Source organism: Arachis ipaensis, chromosome B2 (assembly GCF_059453495.1).
Source record: "Arachis ipaensis isolate K30076 ecotype BB chromosome B2, ASM5945349v1, whole genome shotgun sequence".
NCBI lineage: Eukaryota > Viridiplantae > Streptophyta > Magnoliopsida > Fabales > Fabaceae > Arachis > Arachis ipaensis.
This window is the reverse complement of record NC_142437.1, coordinates 99,196,766-99,220,404: the sequence shown is the minus strand read 5'-3', so window position 1 is coordinate 99,220,404 and position 23,639 is coordinate 99,196,766. Positions and strand designations below refer to the sequence as shown.

The 23,639-nt window shown below is 37.3% G+C and overlaps 1 protein-coding gene across 1 annotated transcript in view; it reads right to left on the bottom strand.

The window, feature by feature from the left end:
• Positions 1-7,702: 7,702 nt before the first annotated feature.
• Positions 7,703-23,639, bottom strand: part of LOC107625553 (alcohol dehydrogenase-like) — a 33,115-nt gene continuing 17,178 nt past the window's right edge. The window contains exons 4-10 of the mRNA XM_016328220.3: positions 10,334-10,665; positions 9,710-9,792; positions 9,387-9,462; positions 9,237-9,298; positions 9,029-9,124; positions 8,028-8,189; positions 7,703-7,942 (exon numbers count right to left, since the gene is read on the bottom strand). Of these exons, the coding sequence (XP_016183706.1) occupies positions 7,826-7,942; positions 8,028-8,189; positions 9,029-9,124; positions 9,237-9,298; positions 9,387-9,462; positions 9,710-9,792; positions 10,334-10,665 (928 nt within the window). The 3' untranslated portion in view covers positions 7,703-7,825. The remainder of the gene's footprint in view (positions 7,943-8,027; positions 8,190-9,028; positions 9,125-9,236; positions 9,299-9,386; positions 9,463-9,709; positions 9,793-10,333; positions 10,666-23,639) is intronic.

Here is a 23,639-nt window from a genome sequence, read left to right as displayed (position 1 = left end):
TGTACTTAACAATAAATAAAACCTTGGAAAATTTGATCCAAAATCCTATGAAGGAATGTTTGTTGGATATTCCACCACAAGCAAGACTTATAGAATTTATCTCAAAGAGCATAGAACCATAGAGGAATCCATACACGTTACTTTTTGTGATTCTAACTTAATTCCCAGTGCTGTGATAGATAATGATTCAGATAGTGAAGAGGCTGGAACAAATGAAGAAAATTCCAAATCTGCTCAAAACGAAGAATCTGCTAGTTCAGTTTTGTCTCGTTAGATTGAAGGAGATACTTCCGTTTTATCTCCTGAGCAGACACGAGAAACTAAAACAGTGAGACCACCAGAAACTCATCAAAGCTCAACACCACTTCGGAAGCCTAGAGAATGGAAGTCTATGAGGGGTTATCCTCATGACTTCATAATTGGTGATCCCTCTCAAGGAGTAACAACAAGATCCTCCACCAAAAGGCAATCCGAACCAAGTAATTTTGCCCTCTTGTCTCAAATGGATCCTAACAATGTCAAACAAGCTCTTGAAGATCCATCTTGGGTCAAAGCAATGCAAGAAGAGCTTGCTCAATTCGACAAGAATGAGGTTTGGACACTAGTACCTCATCCGGATGGTAAGAAAGTTACGGGTACTAAGTGGGTGTTTAAAAATAAACTTGGTGAGGATGGACAAGTTGTTCGTAACAAGGCTAGATTAGTGGCCCAAGGTTACGATCAAGAAGAGGGTATAGATTTTGATGAGTCTTTTGCTCCGGTAGCTAGAATGGAAGCAATTAGGTTGCTTCTTGCCTATGCTGCCCATAAGGGTTTCAAAATGTTTCAAATGGAGGTTAAATGTGCTTTTCTTAATGGCTTTATTGATAGAGAAGTGTATGTGGATCAACCCCCCGGTTTTGAGGATAAAAAGTTTCCAAATCATGTTTTCAAACTAACTAAGGCTCTTTATGGTCTTAGACAAGCTCCAAGAGCTTGGTATGAAAGGCTTAGTGCCTTCTTGTTGGAAAATCAATTTCAAAGGGGTACCACCGACACTACTTTATTTATTAAAGCATCTAATGATGATATACTCCTTGTTCAAGTTTATGTTGATGACATTGTTTTTGGATCGGCCAATGTATCCTTGTGTGAAGAGTTTGGAAAACTTATGACTAATGAGTTTGAAATGAGTTTAATGGAACATCTAACTTTCTTTCTTGGCCTCCAAATCAAACAAACTCCTAGTGGTACTTTTATTCACCAAGGAAAGTATGCAAAAGAACTTATCAAAAATTTTGGCCTAGAAAATTCCAAACCAATGGGTACACCAATGCATCCTAACACAAAACTTGAAAAGGATGATGATGGCCAAGATGTGGATGAAACAAAGTATAGAGGAATGATAGATTCACTTATGTATCTTACCTTCTCTAGACCAGATACTGTCCAAAGTGTGAGTGTTTACTCAAGGTTTCAATCTCACCCAAAAGAATCTCATCTTACGGCTGTTAAACGCATCATTAGATACATTAAGGGGACTTGTAATTTTGGATTATGGTATCCTAAATCTGATGATTTTTGTGTAGTAGGGTTTTGTGATGCAGATTATGCGGGAGATAGAGTGGATAGACGGAGCACATCCGGCATGTGTTGCTTCCTTGGAAGCTCACTCAACATGTGGTCAAGCAAGAAGCAAGCCACAGTGGCTTTATCCACGGCTGAAGCAGAATACATTTCCGCATCTGCTTGTCGCTCTCAATTAATTTGGTTAAAAACACAATTGGAAGATTACAAATTAAAAATCAATAGTATACCCTTATTTTGTGATAATATGAGTGCTATAAACATCTCAAAAAATCCTGTTCTGCACTCAAGAACCAAGCACATTGAGATAAAGTATCATTTTATTAGAAAGCATGTGCAAAAAGGTACTATTGATATTCAATTTGTAAAATCTGAAGATCAAATTGCTGATATTTTTACAAAACTCCTCTATGAAGACATATTCTGCACCTTGAAAAAAAGTTTGGGAATGTTTGATCTAAGTTCTATTGATAACTTGTGAATATTTGACTCTGTTCAGTTTTGTCTCATAGGTTTGGACGAGATAAAAATGAGGGCATGATGGAAGAGCTATAATTAAGGGGGAGGCAACGCAGAATTTAAGTTTCATGGGCCCTACCAAATATCTTTGACCCGACCATGGCAGTTTTATTAGTTCCTTATTTTTTTTGAAAAATAAAATCACAAAATTCCTTAGTTGTCTTATCAAATCTTGTTGGAAGAAGCATGTTGTCAAATCAAATCTTTGCTTCCAATTAATCCCTTGATTCAAGGAAACTCCTCATTTTTCAGTTTTTGAAAACTTTCCTGGTTAGTAACCGCGCCATTAATGGTTAATAACTCCCTCCACTATCTCTCTCCACTCCACATTTATTGCACCACTAACCTCCCTCCTCCCTCACCTCTTTCGGCCTTCCTCACCCTTTCATATTCAACTTCTCCATTCTCCCAACCATGAAAAAGAAAACTGCTCCCAGGAAAAGTGAAAGGCTCCTATTTTCTCAAAAACCGTCCACTCCACAATCTCACACTCACATCCATATTCACTTTACATCATCATTGTCACCATCACCTCCCTCAAAGCGAACCGACACCATGAGAAGGAAGGTCATTGCCACGAAAACCTCTTCAAGGAAGAAGAAAGAAAAAGCTCCCGTGGAAGAAGAAGAAGAGTCTCACACATCACCTATTCCGTCTCCACCACCATCACCACGGAAGAAATCCACTCCCCATGCATCCGGAAAAAGCTCTCAAAAGACCAAGGGTTTCGTGCTTCATGAGACCAGAGAACCCACGAACCTTGGTTCAATGGAGTTCAAGAATAAATTTCACAAACCACACTCCCATTTTGATCCTTCAAAGTTTTCTACCTGTGCCTTCTATGAATTCCACAAAGAGGTTTTGGAAAAACGGCATCTGTGCCCATCCTACTTGGTGAATCTTGAGTCTCTGGCCTCCAAAGGAATCAATCTACAACCCCTGTTTGATAGTCTCAAATGGTCACCATTGCTCCTTATTCACAAAATGGTTTACCCAGGGTTGGTAAGACAGTTTTATGCGAATCTGAGATTTATTGATGGCAGCCTTCACTCCTACATGAAACGTGTGCATATCACTCTGAATGCTGAGACCATTGCTTCTGCCCTTGGTTACATTGATGAAGGGCCGAAGGTTTACATGAGTGATAAATGGGATTCACACGTTGGGGTTGCATACAAGCAAGTTCTTCATCAAATCTGTGAAAATCTGTCTGGACTGGACGGAACCGTTCCTACTCACAAGGCTTTGGGTCCAACCAACTCCCTGCTGCACCGCATCATAACTCACATTCTCACCCCACAAAGTGGTTCTCATAACAGGGTAACCGTATCTGACTGCCTCATAATATTTGCTCTTGTTACTTCATCTTCCATTTCATTTAGTTATCTAATGATTAGACATATGTGGGAGTCTGTAAAGAGTACAAAAAAGGCTAATTTACCTTATGGAATGTTTCTCACGTGCATCTTTGAGTACTTTAAGGTAGATTTAACAAATGAAGATGTAGAGAACAAAGTCTCTATGATCAAAGGAGGCGGGGCTGTTAAAAAGGGAAAGAAATCTATGGCTTCTGATGATGACTTTGAGAGCCGGCCAGAATCCTCAAAGGCGACCGATTCCCTAGGAGACATTCTCACAGAATTCTCAAACATGTCTGATCTCATGGTTCAATTTCACAAGTCTGCTCGCAAACTTGCATATGAAAATGAGTCGGCCTGGAAGAAATGCCAAGAAAGGATCGGTCTAATGCTGGAAAGCCTTGATGATGAAGTTGGAAATGAAGCAGGGGCCGAGGATTCGAACTTTAATCTCTCTGATGATTAAAATTCTGTTTACTGTTTGATATTGGCATACTTTGGCTCAATTTGTTACTTTATTTTGTTAGGATGGAGACTGATAGTAGTATAACTATGTGACACTCTGTTAACACTTTTGGATTATGTTTTGAGTTATCTTTTGCATACTCTGTTTTCTATGTTAAACATCTCTTGCAGGTGCCCCTTTGATGACAAAAGGGGGAGAAAAGCTGAAAATTGAAATCTAAAAAAACAGAGGTGGAAAACAGGGGATGAAATTTTCGTTTGAAAATTCATGATCACCCTTGTTAAAAGGATGCATGTTATTGCATTTGTTTTCAATCAACCTTGTTAAAAGGATGCATGTTATTGCATTTGTTTTCACTGTGATTACATGCTGGCTGAAAATGCATTTGGCATTTGGTTTATGATGATTGACAATGCATTTGTTTCGACTATATGAATGTCTGGTTGTTGATTCATCTTGGTGAACATGCTGGAGTGATAATTTATTTTTGGCATTTCCTTTAAACTGTGATATCTAACAGCTGCCATATTTTTTATGTGATCATGTATGATTTAAACATATTTTCCTTACTTGAATAATATTGCTCTGATATCTTGACTGGGAAATATTTGAAATTTTTTGAACAACTTTGGTTTATATTCAATTGATGTGTGTAATGTTTGAGCAAAAAATCAATTTATTGATAACAAAAGAGTTTTGATTATCATACAACTCTGCTCGTAAATCAAGCATTTAGCATCATATAATAAATATGCTAAATAACATTGTTACTTGAAGCTTGATTAAAATGTTACAGGTTAGTGCTTCCCTTGGTAAAAATGGTATATATTAAGGGGGAGCCATGTGACAACTTGAAAGGGGAGAAATTCAAATATTCAAAGGGAGTACTCTTACTTTAATTCTTAAATTTTTTTCCATTTCAATTTTAATAATGTTTGTCATCAAGGGGGAGATTGATGAGTTTGGAAAACTCCAATTTAATTTTGATGATGAACAAACATTATTGAAATATTTAATTACAAAATTATTAATTTAATTTTTATTAAACATGTGTTAATTAATAATTTTGTGATGCAGTTTTGATTAGGCCGAAAATGAGATTCTGGTGCAAGCCCAATTCAGCCTTGGTATTAAATTATTGTGATCATAGTGGCTGAAACCATTGGGCTGAAAATAAAAAAAAAAAAAGAATTATGGTGCAAGCCCAAATCAAAAATTGCATTCAGCCTTGATTAATGTTTCTTTAGTTATGAGGCAGAATTGATTGTTATGTTACTTGGGGCAGAATGAGTTTCAATGCTCCAAGCCCCAAATTGTTTCTCATGATTGATCCGAAGACAATTCATCAGGAAAGCAAATGTTATCATTTGCCATATGTCTTCTAACGGATCTCAAAGCTTGCCACATGATGGATTTCAAATTCACTCAATTATCATTAATAGCATGGAACTATGAGAGAGATTATGAGTGACATGATTGATTTACTTTGTGCAGCACACCACTCAAGCTAGGGAAGTAAAAGCTACTTTTTCTACCTAATGGTTTAACTTCATTTAATTACTTCTCTTTCATTTGTTTCTTCTCTCTCATTCATTCTTTCTTCTCTTTTCGGACAATACCCAGCAAACTATGAAAGCAAAAATGAACTACCGAAGTGAAGGAAGAACACTCTACAAGACCATCATGATGATGGCAAGAAAACATAACAAAATAAAAGTATGCTGTGGCTGAGATTTTCACCATAAATGGTAAGATTTGGTTAGGTAATCTCGAGCTCTCCATACCAAAAATGGAGAAGGTGATTCGGCCAGCAAGGAAGAGATTCTTGGAGGCATGGCTTGTCTTTGAATCTGCTCAACCACCACAGGAAGTAGCTAGAGTGGCGAAGTGATGGAAGAGGCAGAGATTGGAGCAGAAGAAGCCATCATCATCATGAAGCATCAAGGGCCAGAAATCCATCTTGGAGAGCAAGCCAAGGATGGAGCGCTCGGATTGATGAAGGGTGATGACCAAGGAAGGACTAGAGGTAATTGCATGTTGGGTTTTGCATGGTTATCTCTTCTCTCTCTGTGTGGCTGAACCGGATCTGTTTCTTGGAGAAGAAGAAGTTGGCTTGGTTTTTGGCTTCAAAAGTGGAGGCTTCCCTCTTCTATAAAAAGAGAGAACAGCCACTGTTTGGAGCAAGGAGAAAGTTTGAGGTGCAACGCACAGAATTCTCAGAGCTACCTGAGCTAACAGTTTTCTCTTCTCCTTCAATGTATTCTGTTTTGTAATTTTTCTGTTTAATTTTATCATGTCTTGAGTCTCATGAAAAAAGGCAAACAGTGAGGTTTGTATGAAAAAGCCATAGAGCGAAAAAAGGCAGAGAGTGCAAAATTAAAAGAAAAAGGCATAGATGTCCTTAGAGTTCCTTTGTTCATCTATGTTGTGTTTCATGATTCTGTGGGAATCCCCTTGTAAGTTGGGTTAGCACTTTACAAATTGTAATCATGAAGATTATAGTGAAATTCCATCATGTTTGTGATGGAGACTGGATGTAGGCTGCACTGCACTTAGCAGCTGAACCAGGATATATCTGGGTGTAATTTTCTCTCTTCTCTACTCCATTTCTGTTTCTACTGCACAAGAGCTAAAATCGAAAATATCTTGTGTCAAGTGACGAGACAAAAAGAAAAGTCTCGTGGCTGGGGACGAGACAAAAGAAAAAGTCTCGTAACTAGTCACGAGATAAAAAGACAAAAAGTTTCCAAAGTTGGTTTCAAAGATCAGCAAGTATTATCAAGTAAAAATGGGGCTAAGATTCAACCCCTCCCCCCTTCTCTTAGCCACTGATAACCATCACATAGAACTTCCCTCTCCTTCATCTGCACGTCCGACCATCATCCACCCAGCAAAGCAATGGGTACGAGAATGAGCAGGGAAGAAGAAGAAGATAATGATGACAATGAAGACGAAGAAGTGCTGCGCTACTTCTGAGTTAGGGTTTAAAAACGGATTAGGGACCAAATTGGGACATAAACTTTCATTGGCCACATCAATCAACCGTTAGACACTCCAGCGTGGCACTCATTCACCATGTCACTCCCGCCGGCAAGGAATATGACCGGAAAATATGAGGGGGACCATGTTGATGCATTTTTTCCAATCTGGAGGACTTAATTAGTGCAATTGGAAAGTCAAGGACTAAATCAGTGTATTTTGTGAATCTCAGGGATCACTTTGGGTTTAAACTTATATATATATATATATATATATATATTGTACTCATCATCAATACAAAATAACATTTTATATACTTTTTTTATATACTAAACGAAAAACTTTCTACACCAGTGGAGTTAGAATCAAAGAATAAACTTGGTCAAGATTTAAGAGTAATATCATAACTCTCTATTTCTCTATTAATTTATTCTCACCTTCTAAGTTATTATCACCAAATACTCAAAACTATTTATCTACACAAATACATTATTAAAAACCAACTAAATCCGTTGGTTAAACTGCCGATAATATAGGACATTAAATCCGACAAAAAATCGAACAGTATTCAACGCATTTGTTTTTTACGGGGATTAAATCCTGTGAATGAAATCCAAAGGCTCTAATCATTCCAAAATTGTGAAGGAAATATTAGACTTTGATTTTGTGATATGAAAACGTGCTGAAGTGGCTTGAAGGTATTCAATTTTGATTTGTTTTCATTTTGAGATGATTGGTCTAAAGCGGATTTTAGATAAAAGCTTGTGGCTTGTGCTACTTTGTAAAGTTACTTGTTATTGTCAACTCTGACACATCTCGGCAAATTTGTTTTTCCAATATCAATCTGATATATGAGTATATAAATATAGCATTACTTAAAAATATATAAAATCAAATAGTAGTTTTCCTTTCAACATGAGTAAAGTTGTAAAAAACACTAGTCGTTCATGTCTATGATTGTCCTTAGACCTTGTCCTTTGATCATGTAATCAAAGGCTTTATTGATTTCAGAAAGAGGAACTCTATGAGTTATAAACTTGCCCAGCTCCAATTTCTGCCAGAAAAAAAGAAGAGTGTATAACTCAATTTCTTTTTGTATAGTTTAAATTGAAATAAGAAATTGAGTTAATTGTTCTTACGTTGTTCATGAACATATCAACTAGTGTTGGTAGGCCAGTCTTAGGCTTGTAGTTCCCAAAGGTTGTGCCTGTAATTGTCTTTTCATTAAGAAAATTGAAGGGATTAGTCTTGAAAACTGCATCACCACTAGGCACTCCGACAAGTACAGCAACACCCCATCCCTGCATATTTCAAATTTTTGAAGTTAATAAATTACAAATACACATAATTGAGGAGAAAATATAAAAAATAGTACAAATGAGTATGTGTATGTACTTGTGATAACAACCAAGTAATGCGAATGAAGTCGGCTTAAATAGACAGTTTATAACTTACAAAGGTTCGACCAAGGATAAAAATTTAGCGTTTGTTTTGAAGTACTGAAACGGAGATTAGAAGATTGAGACTCAATATCATGTTTTTATCCTTAAAATCTCAGTATTTTAGTACTTTTAAAAAATGGAGATACAGGAGACTAAAATTTTTTAGGACAGAGACTGAAATTTTAATAACATTTTATACCTAAAATACTCCTATTTCAATTAATTAATTCTAACTTTATCTTTTGAGCAAATTAAATTAGAGTTTCATTCTTATTTCAATCTCAATCTCTGTCTCTTACTTTACAGTTTACACTAAATATAATATTGAGATTTATTTTAGTCTCTATCTTTCCGTCTTTGCTGCTCAATCTAAGTCTCTCGTCTCTCTCTCTTTTCCAAATACTGCCTCCAAATAAACTAGCTGATAACTCCTTTATCAATACCATCTGGTATGAATTCATCTAAATCATGTAACACTTACTTATTCCGTTACTAATTTAAACATCACGATTCTTTTCAAGTACCCTCATCAACCTAGAGCTCATCCAACCACTCATACTTATTTTCCTAAACTTCTAGGTACTTCCTTAGTAACATCTAAATTCCACATTTTTTATGAATAATAAAACATCATAAAAAATAACAAGATTATGTAAAAATATCAACATGATGTGATCTATCCCTTGAAAATCACATACATCATGGAGAGCTTCCATTGCAGACATTAAGGCATTAATGTTTCCAGTGCATTCTATGCACCTATCAACTCCACCATTTGTCATCTCTTTGAGGACCTATATAGATTGTAACAAAGGTTTTAGCAATTATGATATAATAATATCGTAAATGAAGCTAAATGAAAAATATCTTAAAGATTTTTTTTTATTTTTCTTTTTTATTTTTTACCTCATGAACTGGTCTTTCATGTTCTTCTGGATTTACGAAGTCTGTTAGTCCAAATTTCATGGCTAGCATTGAGATGTGAAAGAAAAGAAAAAAATGATTCAGGTCAGAAATTACTTGTGAAGTTTGTTGGGTTAGCAGCAATATGCTTACCATACTCAAGTTTGTTGGGATTCTTGTCAATTCCAATTATCCTGGATGCTCCAGCAATTTTTGCACCTTCGGCTGCCTAATCATATAACCATAGGAGAATTATAAGAATTTTTATAATTCTAAATTGATTAAAAAATTTAGTATATATTTTTTTTTGAAACATAAAAAGCCTTAAGAAATTGTAAAAATTTATTTATCTAAAAATTATAAGAATAGTTTAGGAATCTCAACCATTTTTCTCATTTGTCCTTAAACTTGAAGTAAATATTTTTTTTAGCTTGAAATAAATAAAATCGTTGTAGTATAATTTAGATAGATATTACAGCCAGTCCAACAGTTCCAAGCCCAAATATTGCTATTGAAGCCCCCTTCTTTGGTTTGGCAACATTGAGAATTGATCCTATTCCTGAAAAATTTAAAATTTTCTGTCTTAATTTTTAGACAAACAAAATAGTAAAATACTTCAGCTATTATTCATAGATGTATTGGGTGAGTTTGTTTATTTTTATCCTAGAAAAACGATTTTGCAACATATATACATTTATATGAATTCAATAAAAATTACAAAAAAAATATTACAAATTTATAAAAAAAGATCAATACAAAATTATTTTTTGATAGAGAAAAAGGTAAACAAACAATGCATCATAATTGTCACTACAGTATAATTAGTCTATCGAATAGTGATCGATTTAGTAACCAAATATCTTTGACTCGTGAATAATTAATTGATCATTGTTAGTGACCAAATTTTGTTAGTCACTATATCAATAGCTATGGGCATATTTCTTCTAACAATAGTGTTGGGTACATATCAAAATCGGTTATTAATATAAAAATGAGTTATACAACATATGTATTTATACGTAAATATATAGTGATTAATTTTAATGTACACATAGTATTTTTGTTCTTATAATGTGTGATACATTAAAATGGTTAAGAACCTGTTGAGATGCCACAACTGAGGAGACAAGCTTTGTCCAAAGGAAGTGTGGGATTGATCTTAACAACACTTCCTGAATGAACAACTGTGTATTGGCTAAAAGTGGATGTGCCAAGGAAGTGACTTATAGGTTCCTTGCCTTTTATAGTAGAGAACCTTGATTTTCCGTCACTTATCATACCCTCTCTTGTTGGGTTTATTCGCAACACCTCACACATGTTGCTATCTTCACTCTTGCAGTGTGGGCATTCCCCACACTCTCCAGTGAACAGTGGAAGAACATGATCACCAGGCTTGAGATTTGATACACCATCTCCTACACTCTCCACAATCCTGCTTAGTAATAGAAAATTAATTAGTAATCGAGTTCAATGAGAGATTACTCGTGATTAAAATCATGTAAGAAATTTTCACAAGATAATAATTCATACTCGATATAAGAGAAAAAATAAATTAATTAATCACATATAACTTTCATCGTTAATTCTCTCGGACATTAATAGTCATGTTTGTTAGGAATATAACCATATATGTTGCCTTTTTTTATCATCTTAAGTTTTTGAGATGAGTAATTTTATAATATGATATTAGAGTTTTATGTCCGAAAAATTTAGAGTTAGATTCTTAGTGAATATTAAAAGTGAAAACAAAATAGCATAAGACAAATAAAAAAGGAAAAAAAACGACCTGTGTAAAAATTAAAAAAAAAACTTAAAAGAGTTTTTTATTTGAGAGAGAATATTAAAGATATAACCATATAAATTGTCTCCTCCTATTAATTTAGATTTTGAAATGAGTAGTTTTGTGATAGGAAAAGTCTAGGGGGCCAGCAATTTTATTAAATTTTGGCCAGCATGTAACCAGCAGAGAAAAGTAAGTCATTGGATGAAATCTCACACCAATCTCACACCATCAAATCATCATTGATGGCTAGTTGATGGCTAACATTCACAAAAGTTGCTGGCCGTAGCATTCTCTTAAAAATTTTAAATTAAACATTTGTTTATCTTATATATACTATAATTGATTTTTTTTTCCCACCTCATTATTCACATCCTTCGCTATGTTGGTAGATGATGTGTGTGGTCAGGATTAGAAAGTCAATTAATTAGCATAGCTGCAACCTGGCACAATAGAATTGGTAGTATGAAGTTCGTTATTGTCTGAAAATATAAGTTAATTATTATGTTAAGCGAGGCTAGCTTAACTAACTTAGTGAGGCGAGTTAGTGTACTCATGTATATAAGCCAAGTTTGTATTACAAGCAAAGCATGACTCATCATTTTAAATTGGAATTCATTTTCAGAAGCTAAAGGTGTGTTTGGTTTATGTTGACTCTGGAGTGGAATTTTGACTTCTAATAGCTACAAAGTAATATGAAATTGAACACTACTCACAATAATGCATTCGCTATATAATTACTAAAGAGAAAAGGAAATAAAATAAAATAATAATAATAATATGAAAAGAAGATGTGAATGTAGTTGTTATTGTTGATAATGATTGAATTGAAATTCTACAAACATTTATATAGTGGTTATATGCTATAATTTCAACGGATAGAAATAAAACTTTCCTATAATAACTCTTAGCCTTCCTTTTCTTAGCCTTCCTTTTCTTTCTCTCTCCGTCACAATTCTCCACCTCGTTCACAATTTGAAATCTAAGCAAATTTTGGACGATCAAAGAATGATATTCGTATTCGGTTGCATCATTTGACAATGATTGCCTAACATGGAACAATATTGAGCAATTTCAAACAGCGTTGGAACTTGCTTCCTGACACCACTTTAGTCAACATGTCAGCGGGATTTTCATCCGTGTATACTTTTACAAGAGAAATTCACCTTTCTCCATAACATCACGCACGAAGTGATATCTAACATCAATATGCTTGGTACGAGCATGATGAACCTAATTTTTAGCCAAATGAATTGCGCTTTGACTATCACAATTCAGATCCACGCAATCTTGCTTCAACCCCAAATCATCTAGAAGACCTCTTAGCCACAATGCTTCTTTCACCCCTACTGCTACTACCATGTACTCAGCTTCTGTAGTAGATAGTGCCACTGTAGCTTGTTGTAAGACCCAGAACTTTTGAAAATTCTTATTATGATCAAGTCTCAAATCATATAGTTATTTATAGCCTTAATTTCAGAGATTATTTTATTAAAGATAATTAAGGCAAGTTGTGATTTATTAAATTTGAGACAAGTTATGATTTATTATCCAATTTTATAATTATTGGATTATTTCCTATATTCAAATTATAAAGTTGGTAGTTGTGAAATAATAAGGATTTTATATGACTTGGATTAGATAAGTAATATTTTAAATATTAATATTGCTATTTTGAAAAAATAAAGGATTTAATTATATTATTTCCAATTATTGGATTTGAATATTTTATTGAAAATAATTTGTAAAATTGATGAGCAAATGGTATTTTCTATATACAATTAGTGTTGGATTTAATTGGGTTTCAATTACTATATTATTCCCAATTTTATGTAAAATTACCATAATGCCCTTAACCCTAATTTTCAAAATGAAACCTTAAAACCCTAACCCGGTTACCCGATTTTCCCATCAGCAACACACTCCCCCTTTCTCCAATTCGAAGCGCAGCAGCAGCAATGTTTCCCTCAGCACACCCACAATGTTTCCCCTCTCTAAACCCAACAGCACCAACCCACTCTTCCCCTTTCTCAATCATGCGCAGCCGCAACGCATCCCAGCTTCCTTCACCACGGAAGAAAGAAACAGAAGAAGGAAGGCAGGGGAGGCCTTGCCACCGTCGATCCACCACGCTGGAGTTCGCCGTCGAGCTGCTTTGTGGCGCCGTCCATGGAGTCACTAGCTCACGCCTCGCCGACGTCGCTGCTCTGAAAGGGGCTGTAGTGGTTGCCGTCGAGCTCGAATGAGAAGGAAGGACGATGCTGGGATTGAGAGAGAGGCAGAGGTGGTTTGGCGCAAGGAAGGATGTGAGCTGTTTGGGTTGCCGTTCGCACCACCGAGGTTGAGCCGTAGCGCCGCCGTCGCGCCGTTGACCGCCACTACTAGGGCTTGCCGCCGCCACCTTACAACTGCCGGCAAGCACAGAGGGAGAGAGAAAATCGGAAAAGACCCGAGGAGAGGCAAAGAGGCTTGAGGCTGAGCTGGGGTTTAGCCACCATGTCCAGCCGTGCTCGCGTCGCCGGCGCCGCCTCCGCTGGAGCTTCTGGCTGCTTTTTCCGTCGCCGGAAAAATTCTATCGGTAAGGGTTTTACGTTGGTTCTCCTTTCCGTTGAGTTTCTGGGAACCTCATTGTCACTGCATATGGTTCAGGTCATCGCTGCCGCTTGAGGTGGCTGCCGCCGAACCGGTTCGGAGACCGCCGCTGTTTCAGTTCAGCCATTCCTTCTTCGGTTCAGTAAGCGTTTCGATTTGAAAGCCTTTTATTACTGTTATGTTATCTCACGCTGAGGTTTGTGGCGTTAATTGCTATAAGATTGAGTTTCGGTTGTTATCTGTTGCGATTAGAGTTGCCATGGTTATTGCGAAAGTGGCTGGGAGCTAAGGTTTTGGTTGCCGTCAGTTCAGGTTGAGGCGGAAAGGACTCTGTGAGACGTTTGGGTTATGGAATTTGCGTTTTGAGGTAGGGGCACTTTCCGAAAACTATATTTTATATGTTGGAATTATTACATATGGATACTGATGTGAGACAATGTATTTGGTGATTGTATCAGCCTTATGTATTGTTTGATTGTCTCTAATGATTATGAATGTTGTATGGCTGAATTGTTGTGTGGTTTTGTGAAACGAAATGCTTTCGAAGTTGATTCTTTTAAAGCTTTGAGATCGAGTTTAATCCATTGGAAATTGATTTGAGTTGAATGGATTTTCTTAAGAATGTGAAAAATAGAATCCACTCTTGAATTCAGCCTGGCTTGCTTTAAATGATCTGGTTTTTGATGAATGATTGTTACTGAACCGTTTCTTTGAAACTTTAGAAATGAGTTTATTCGGCTGATAATGATTTGATTTTTGAAACGGTTTTCTTGAAATATGGAATTGAGATGACTGTTGGATTTTTGGCTTGCCTTGGACTGATTTTGAAATTTGGGCTGTTGAAAAGGATTGTAGAATGGTTTCGTTGGGACCCGAACCGGGTGGCAAAGTCCAAGTTTTAGGGGAGGTGCTGCCAAAATTTCTATAAAACCCGAGTCTTTATTGAAAGGTTGTCTGGAAAAATGATGAGTTAAATGCTTCTACTATTTTATTTGAATTATCAAGAAAAGGATGATTCATGCTTTTGAAATGAATTATTAAAGAGGAAATTGTGATTTAGTCTTGCTTCTTAAGAAAAGCATTGTATCTCTTTTGGGAGAAAGTTATTTAGATGAAACTTATGTTTCAAAGCTGTTTTAAGTGTGACAAGGGCTATGCCTTTGAATTTGACTTGAGGGTTTCAATTAGAGGAGTTTCAATGACTTTGAAAGAACCTGAATGTCTATTGACAAGTTTCATTTTGAAATGTTTTGAGAAAGGCTTTAAGTACTCTTTGAATTCTGAATTCTTGCAAGACTAAAACAATTTTGAATAGTTGAAATGCTGTAGAGTTTATCATGGGGGTTGAAGCTGGTCTTGCCTAAGTAAAGGAAACGGCTTTGAAAGAAGTAAATGATTACGTGACTCGGTTTCGCTTAGATCCTATTTTATTACTCAAATCTAGAAGCCAAGGTTTTTAATGATTTCAAGTGAATTTGGAAAAATGAGTTGTGTTATTCTCCCCTAAAGACTTGGGACTCTGCCGAGAAACTTTGTTATAAAATTCCATTGTGGGATGGGTGATTTTGAATGTTCCCAAAATAAATCTTTAACTTTACATGGTTTTGGAAGTTTCGGAAAGAGGATGTCGAGAGCGGCTATGTTTTAAAAAGGGAACTCACTTTGAGTAAATTTGGCTTATGAGCCTGAGATGATTTGAGAAATGAGATCTTTAAAGCCAAGGCTGAAAAGAGTTAAAATTTGATTTCAAAGTGAAATAAATTGAGAAAAGTGATTTAAGGCACAAATGCCGATTTTATGAATTTGATGATGTTGAATGGTGGAAGTGCTGTTTTGTTATGGGCCGGAATGGCTATGTATGATTATGAATATTGGTTGGTTCTGGATTGAACCGTAAGTCAGAATGGCTGTGTATGATTATGAATATTGGCTGGTTCTGGATTGAACCGTAAGCCAGAATGGCTGTGTATGATTATGAATATTGGCTGGTTCTGGATTGAACCGTGAGCCGGATGGCTGAGATGGATGTTGATCCATGGATGAGATTGAATGCATGTATATGCTGAATTATTGATAATTGTGATTTTCACTTCCACTATCAGAGGCACAAGTTCCCTGGGAGAAAGCAGTGGCTAGCCACCACGTGCTCCAGGTGGAGACTCGAGACTCTGCTGACCCTATGTCGTAAGTGTGGCCGGGCACTGTGAAAGTCCCGGATGAGCTCGCTCCCGTAAATATTCACCAGTGAGGGTGATGGATATGGATCATGATTATGATCAAGTTTATGATGAGTATAACTCGAGTTGGGGATGCACGACAGAGGGACAGTCCAATAGTTAGCTACCAGGACTTGTCGGGTTGGCTCTATAACCGACAGATAATATCATCAGCCACTAGGGACAGGCATGCATCATATGTATCTATGTGACATTGTTTGCGTGTGCATATTGTACTTGGTTTGCCTATGTGATTAATTGAGATTAACTGCTACTTGTTCTACTTGTTGTAACTGTTTGTTTGTGCTTGACTTCCTATCTGTGTTTGCGACTGGGACTCTGTTGGATTGTGGTGATTGGTTGATGGTTGGATTGTTTGGGCCTAGGGCCGTGGTTGACATGAGATGGACCGATGGTTGGTTTTGGTTTTGTGTTTCTGGTTTGAAAAAATATGAAAGGCTATTTTGGTTCAGCATAGATAAACCTTTTTGAAAGGCTTTTGAATATTGTTTCAAATGAACAGTCTCCTCTTTCAGAAAAGGATTTTAGATTTCTCTTTTATTGTAAACTTTTGTTTTTGGAAAGGGGCATAAGATGGTTATTAATCACTGGTACGGTTTATCTTCACGTATCCTATTACAGTAATCCCCAAAAACCCTCTACTGAGAACCCTTTCGAGGATGATGTTCTCACCCCCCTACATTTTTTCCCCTTTCAGGATATGAGCGCAGAAGTCACGAAGAGTTTATTTAGTTGTTGAAATGCTCTGTATTGTTTTAGTTATGATTTATTGAACCCTCGCCTTTATCTTGATATATTCTGTAAGAGGGATAGAAATTGTATTGGTTATGCTTGTAATGTTATTTATATATATATACGTATATATATGTATGTACTCTTTGAGAGTTTTTGTAAGTTGTATGGTATCTATGGATGTACGTTACCAAACGAAAGTATATTGGGAGCGGTATTGCGGTTTAAAGTTTTAAATAGGCTCATATTTTAGTATTAAATAGTATAAGTGTCGTCGTAATGTCCGAGCTATCAGAGTCGCGCAGCCAGAAGCGTGAGCTTTGGTAGTTAGGGTGTTACACTTGTAACATCGATCGCCAACTAACTGGAGCACCTTGTATTTTATATACATAACCAGTCGTAGAACGTCTTCTATCTAGATCACCAGCATAATCAGAATCAACAAAGCCGCTGATTTGACATGATTTTCCACTAAAGCATAAACATGTGTCAATGGTGCCCTTCAAGTATCTTAATATCCACTTGACTGCTTCCTAGTGTGCCTTACCCGGGTTTGCCATGAACCTGCTAACAACACTTACTGCCTGTGAAATATCTGGGCGTGTACATACCATAGTATACATTAGACTACCGACTGCACTAGCATAAGGTACATTTTTCATGTAAGCCTTATCCTCTGCTGTTGTGGGAGATTGTTTACCAGAGAGCCTAAAATGTGGAGCCAACGGTGTTACCATCGATTTAGCATTTTTCATTTCAAATCTTTCAATGACGCACTCAATGTATCCTCTTTGGCTCAAGAACAATTTTTGGCTTGATCTCTCCCTTTTAATTTCCATGCCTAATATTTTTCATGCAGCACCCAAGTCTTTTGTTTCAAATTCTTTACCAAGTTGAACCTTTAACATATCTATCTCTACCTTGCTCTTAGAGGCAATAAGCATGTCATCCACATATAATAGAAGATAGATATAATCACCTCCAGGAAGCTTACGAATGTATACACAACAATCATAATTACTTCTGGAAAAACCTTGTTTTAACATAAAGGAGTCAAATCGCTTATACCATTGCCGAGGAGATTGTTTCAATCCATATAGCGATTTCCTCAAGCGACATACCTAACTTTCTTTACCCTCAACCTTGAAACCCTCAGGTTGATATATGTAGATTTCTTCCTCTAAGTCACCGTGCAAGAATGCAATCTTCACGTCTAGTTGTTCCAACTCAAGATCACCATGAGCGACAAGACTTAAAAGCACCCGTATGGAAGTGTGTTTCACCACTGGAGAAAATATCTCATTGTAATCAACACCTTCTTTCTGTGCAAATTCTTTTGCTGCTAACCTAGCTTTGAATATTGTACCATCTGACTTAGTAGGATCTTCTTTTCTTTTATACACCTACTTACAACCAATTGCGGTCTTTCTCACGGGCAATGGGACCACATCCCATGTCTTGTTCTTATGAAGAGATTGCATCTCTTCCTCCATAGCGACCAACCAACTCTCTCTATCTTTGTCTTTGATAGCATGTTTGAAGGTGACCGGCTCATCATCCTCCACTGAGAGTGCATAATCTACCAAGTTTAGCTGTCCATAATGTCTCAAAGGCTTGTCTGACCCGAACTTCTGAACAAATTTATAATTCATCTTTAGCCTAGTAGATGCCAAAGAATCCTGCTGTTGCTGTTGTAATGCATGTGCATTTTCTCGCTGAATTTTCTCATGATCAAGTTCATCCTCTGCGTCATCTCGAGTAGCATTAGGATGCTCCATCTGAACATTATTAGAGTCTATTTGTTGGTATTTAGACTCTATCTCCACCACTTGAGTATTTGAAGTTTTTCCAACATCACCATCATCTGGCACCACATCTTTAGACAAAGCTACCATAGATCGTTCATCAAAGGTAACATCCCTGCTATTACAAACTTAGAATCATTTACACTCCAAAAGCGATAGCCTTGAACCCCTCTTGGATACCCCAAAAAGATTGCCTTCTTAGCTCTATCATTAAGCTTATTATCTTTGACATGATAATAGGCTGTGCATCCAAAGACTCTGAGTTTCTCATAATCTGCATGTTCCCTTGATCATACCTTATAAGGTGTGTCTCCATCTAGAGAAGAATGTGGGGATCGATTCACTATGTAGCAAGTTGTAGCAACCGATTCTGCCCACCATTCTCTGCCTAACCCGAATTAGAGCGCATACACCTTGCCTTCTCAAGTAGCGTACAATTCAGTCGTTCGGCAAATCTATTCTGTTGTGGTGTTTCTCTAACTGTCCAGTGTCTTGTAATGCCTTCTCGGTCACAGAACTCCTTGAAAGCCTCATCCGTGTACTCTGTGCCATTATTAGATCGTAGAGTTTTTGTAAGCCCCAGAATATTTGAAAAGTCTTATTATGATCGAGTCTCAAATCCTACAGTTATTTATAGCCTTAATTTCAGGGATTATTTTATTAAAGATAATTAAGGCAAGTTTTGATTTATTGGATTTGAGATAAGTTATGATTATTATCCAATTTCACAATTATTGGATTATTTTCTATATTTGAATTATAAAGTTGATAGTTATGAAATAATAAGGATTTTATATGATTTGGACTAGATAAGTAATATTTTAAATATTAATACTGCTACTTTGGAAAAATAAAGGGGTTTAATTATATTATTTCTAATTATTTTGATTTGGGCATTTTATTGAAAATAATTTGTGAAATTGATGAGCAAATAGTATTTTCTATGTACAAATAGTATTGAATTTAATTTGGGTTTCAATTACTATATTATCCTTATTTTTGAGTGAAATTACAAAAATGCCCCTAACCCTAATAGAGTCCACATTTTCCCTTCCAAAAGCCAACCCTAGCTGCACATTATTGATGATAGTAGCAGCAGCAGCCACCCCCCTTTTTCATAAACACACGGTCCCCTGTGAAAGAAAAGAAGGAGATCCGGAGGGAGGGAGGCCGTAGCCACCATGCTCGCCGCCACACCACCGTGCCCTCGCCATCGAGCTCGTCGTCGCCGCCCAGCCGTCGCGCCGCCTTGGGGTCCGCCGTCAGGTCCGAGTCAAATGGAGGGAGAAGCCGCTCTGTCAGTGTCGCGCAGAGAGGGACTCACCGCCAGCTCCGTCGTCCTCACTGCTGCGCCACCGTCGGGCCCGCAATCGTGGAGAAAACACAGCGCCGCTGTGGGTCCCTTTCCGTCGAACTCGAAGGAGGAGGAATGCCGAGACTGGGCGACGCTGGGAGAGAAGGAGACGCGAGCTGGAGGAGCTGCGTCCAGTCGCCGCCGACGCGCCACTGACCGCCGCCGTTCCACCGTGCCGAGGGTCCCTTTCCTGCGAGATCTGCCACCATGAAACCCCGTAGTGCCTCTGGTTGCCGAAAAATGGTGGTGGATGTTGGTGCTGGGTTAGCGCCGCCACTGCTGCTGGCCATTTCGAGCTGCTCCGCCATCTCTGCCGCCGGAGAACGCAGCTTAGTCACCGGAAAAACCACTGCCGGTAAGGGTCCTTGCTTTTGGTCTTCATTCCTTTCTATTCCTGGGTTTTATCACCATGACGTTGTTGTGCAGCCGCGGTTGTCGGAGTCTTTCATCGCCGCTGCCGCTTGAGGTGGCTGACGGAGTCGCTGCCGGGTTGATATGGAGCTGTGTCTGCTTCGTTTCGCTAGCTCAGTAAGTAAATTATATTTCGAAAAGTCTCGCGTTAGTATTCGGTTGTGTTTGGTTAATGAATATGAGTTCTGGTAACGTGGGGTCGAGTCCTGATTATTATATATTGTGATTAGAGTCATTATGGTTGCTGAGAAAACGGTTTGGAGCTGAGGTTTTGGTAGCCGGGATTTTGATTGTTGATTTCGGGTCGAGGCGGAAAGGACTCGGTGACGCGTTTGAGTTATGGAATTGCGTTCTAAGGTAGGGGCGCTTTCCGAAAACTACAGTTTATTATTGGAATTATTACATATGGATACTGATGTGAGATATGGTGTAATTAGTGATTGTATCTGCCTTATGTATTATTTGATTGACTCGAATGACTATGGATGTTGGTTTGGCCGAATTGTTGTGTGGCTTGTGAAATGTAATGTTTGAAGTTGATTCTTTAAATATTTGAAATGAGTTTAATCCGTTGAGGATTGGTTTGAATTGAGTCAATTATTTTGATGATGTGAAAGATAGAATGCTCTTGAAATTCAGCCTGGGTTGCTTTAATTGCTCTGGTTTTGATAAATGATTTATTGCTGAACCGATTCTTTAAAGCTTTACAAATGAGTTAAATCGGTTGATATTGAGTTGATTTTTGAAATGGTTTCCTTGAGGTATGCCATTGAGGCGACTGTTGGATTTAGCTTGTTTTGAATTGATTTCTGGTTTTGAGCTGTTGAAAAGGAATGAGAAACGGTTTAGTTGGGACCCGAACCGGGTGGCAAAAGTCCAAGTTTTAGGGGAGGTGCTGCCGAAATTTCTACAAAATCCTACTCTTGTTTGTAAAGTTATTTAAAAAGGGTCGGATTTGAGAAATTGTATTAATTGATTTATTAAGAGAATATTTATGTTTTCAAGCTTAATCTATTTAATGAACTTTATGCGTTGAGTTCAGCTTATTTAGAAACGAACTATTTGTACAGTTTGAATCACTGAAGGAAAGAATGATGCTCAAATATTGATTTCAATATAAAAAGGAGCTTTTAGTGATTTTAAAGGAATTTAGACTTTCGATTGAGTAATCAAGTTTGAGGCATTTTGGAAGAGTTAGAAAAATGGGTTCCAAAAAGAAACCTGAAAGTGGTTTGATTCAAATGAACCGGTTCCGTTTCAAATGAGTTGATTTTTGGACCGAGTTGGAACTTGTGATTTTGTATGATCGGTTTCATAATAAATTCAGTTTTATTTACTTGAACCGGGAATCTATGATTTTAAAGGTTTCAATGAATTTTAAGGAATTTTATATAAGTTGACCTTCCCTAAAGACTTGGGACTCTGCCGAGGAACCTTGTTATAAAATCCCATTGTGGGATGGGCGATTTTGATTGTTCCCAAATTGAATCTTTAACTTCCCATGGTTTTGGAAGTCTTGGAATGAGGATGCTGAGAGCGGCTTTGTTTTAAAAAGGGAACTCACTTTGAGTAAATTTGGCTTATGAGCCTGAGATGATTTGAGAAATGAGATTTCTAAAGCCAAGGCTGAAAAGAGTTGAAACTTGATTTCAAAGTGAAATGAATTGAGAAAATGATTTATGGCTTAAATGCTGATTTCATAAATCTGATGATTTTGAATGGTGGAAGTGCTGTTTTATTATGAGCCGGAATGGCTATGTATGATTATGAATATTGACTGGTTTTGGATTGAACCGTGAGCCGGAATGGCTGTGTGTGATTATCAATATTGATTGGTTCTGGATTGAACCGTGAGCCGGAATGGCTGTGTATGATATGAATATTGGCTGGTTCTGGAATGAACCGTGAGCCGGATGGCTGAGATGGATGTTGATCCATGGATGAGATTGATTGCATGTTTATGCTGAATCATTGATATTTGTGATTTTTGCACTTCCACTATCTGAGATACGAGTTTCCCTGGGTAGTAGCAGTGGCTAGCCACCACGTGCTCCAGGTTGAGACTTGATACTCTGTTGACCCTATGTCGTAAGTGTGGCCGGGCACTGTGAAAGCCCCGGATGAGCTCGCCCCCGTAAATATTCACCAGTGAAGGTGATGGATATGGATCATGATTATGATCAAGTTTATGATGAGTATAACTCGAGTTGGGGATGCGCGACAGAGGGACAGTCCAATGGTTAGCTACCAGGACTTGTCGGGTTGGCTCTATAACCGACAGATGATATCATCAGCTACTAGGGACAGGCATGCATCATATGCATCTATGTGACATTGTTTGGGTGTGCATATTGTACTTGGTTTGCCTTTGTGATTAACTGCTAATTGTTCTACTTGCTGTAACTGTTTGTTTGTGCTTGAACTTCCTATCTGTGTTTGCAATTGGGACTCTGTTGGATTGTGGTGATTTGGTTGGTGGTTGGATTGTTTGGGCCTAGGGCCGTGGTTGGATTGAGATGGACCGATGGTTGATTTTGGTTTTGTGTTTCTGATTTGGAAAAATATGAAAGGCTATTTTGGTTCAGCATAGATAAACCTTTTTGAAAGGCTTTTGGTGTTTTTGAGAATTGAACGGTTCCTCTTTCAGAAAAGATTTCCGACTTTACCTTATTGAAAACTGTTGTTTTTGAAAAGAGGCATAAGACAGTTATTAATCACTGGCACGGTTTATCTTCATGTATCCTATTACAGTAATTCCCAAAAACCCTCTACTGAGAACCCTTTCGAGGATGATGTTCTCACCCCCTACATTTTTCCCCTTTCAGGATATGGGCGCAGAAGTTACGAAGAGCTTATTTAACTGTTGTTGTGATGCTCTGTATTGTTTTAGTTATGGTTTACTGCACCCTCGCCTTTATCTTGATATAATCTGCAAGAGGGATAGGAATTGTATTGGATTATGTTTGTAATATTATTTATATATATTTATGTATATATATATGGATGTATTCTTTATGAGTTTTGTAAGTTGTATGGTATTTATGGATGTACGTTATCGGATGAAAGTATTTTTGGGAGCGGTATTGCGGTTTAAAGTTTCAAACAGGCTCATATTTTAGTATTAAATAGTATAAGTGTCGTCGTAATATCCGAGCTATCAGAGTTGCGCAGCCGGAAGCGTGAGCTTTGGTAGTTAGGGTGTTACATTATGGTATCAGAGCAGTTCTTCCTGTAGAGCCTGAGGAATGGACTGACTATGCTTTAGTTGCATACTCTGAGTGTTTGTCATGTATTAGGTCTTGTCGAATGACGAGAATTAGAGCTTTATGCACATGACAGTCTATTGATTAACGCTGTTAGTCTTGCATTGCATAATTCCTGATATTAAGTTTGGCCAGCTTAATACTAGTGGATTATGTATATGAAGGCACTGATGGGTTATCATAGATGTTATACGAGTTTTGAGTAAAGCGAATCACGGGTTTTGGAGAAGTT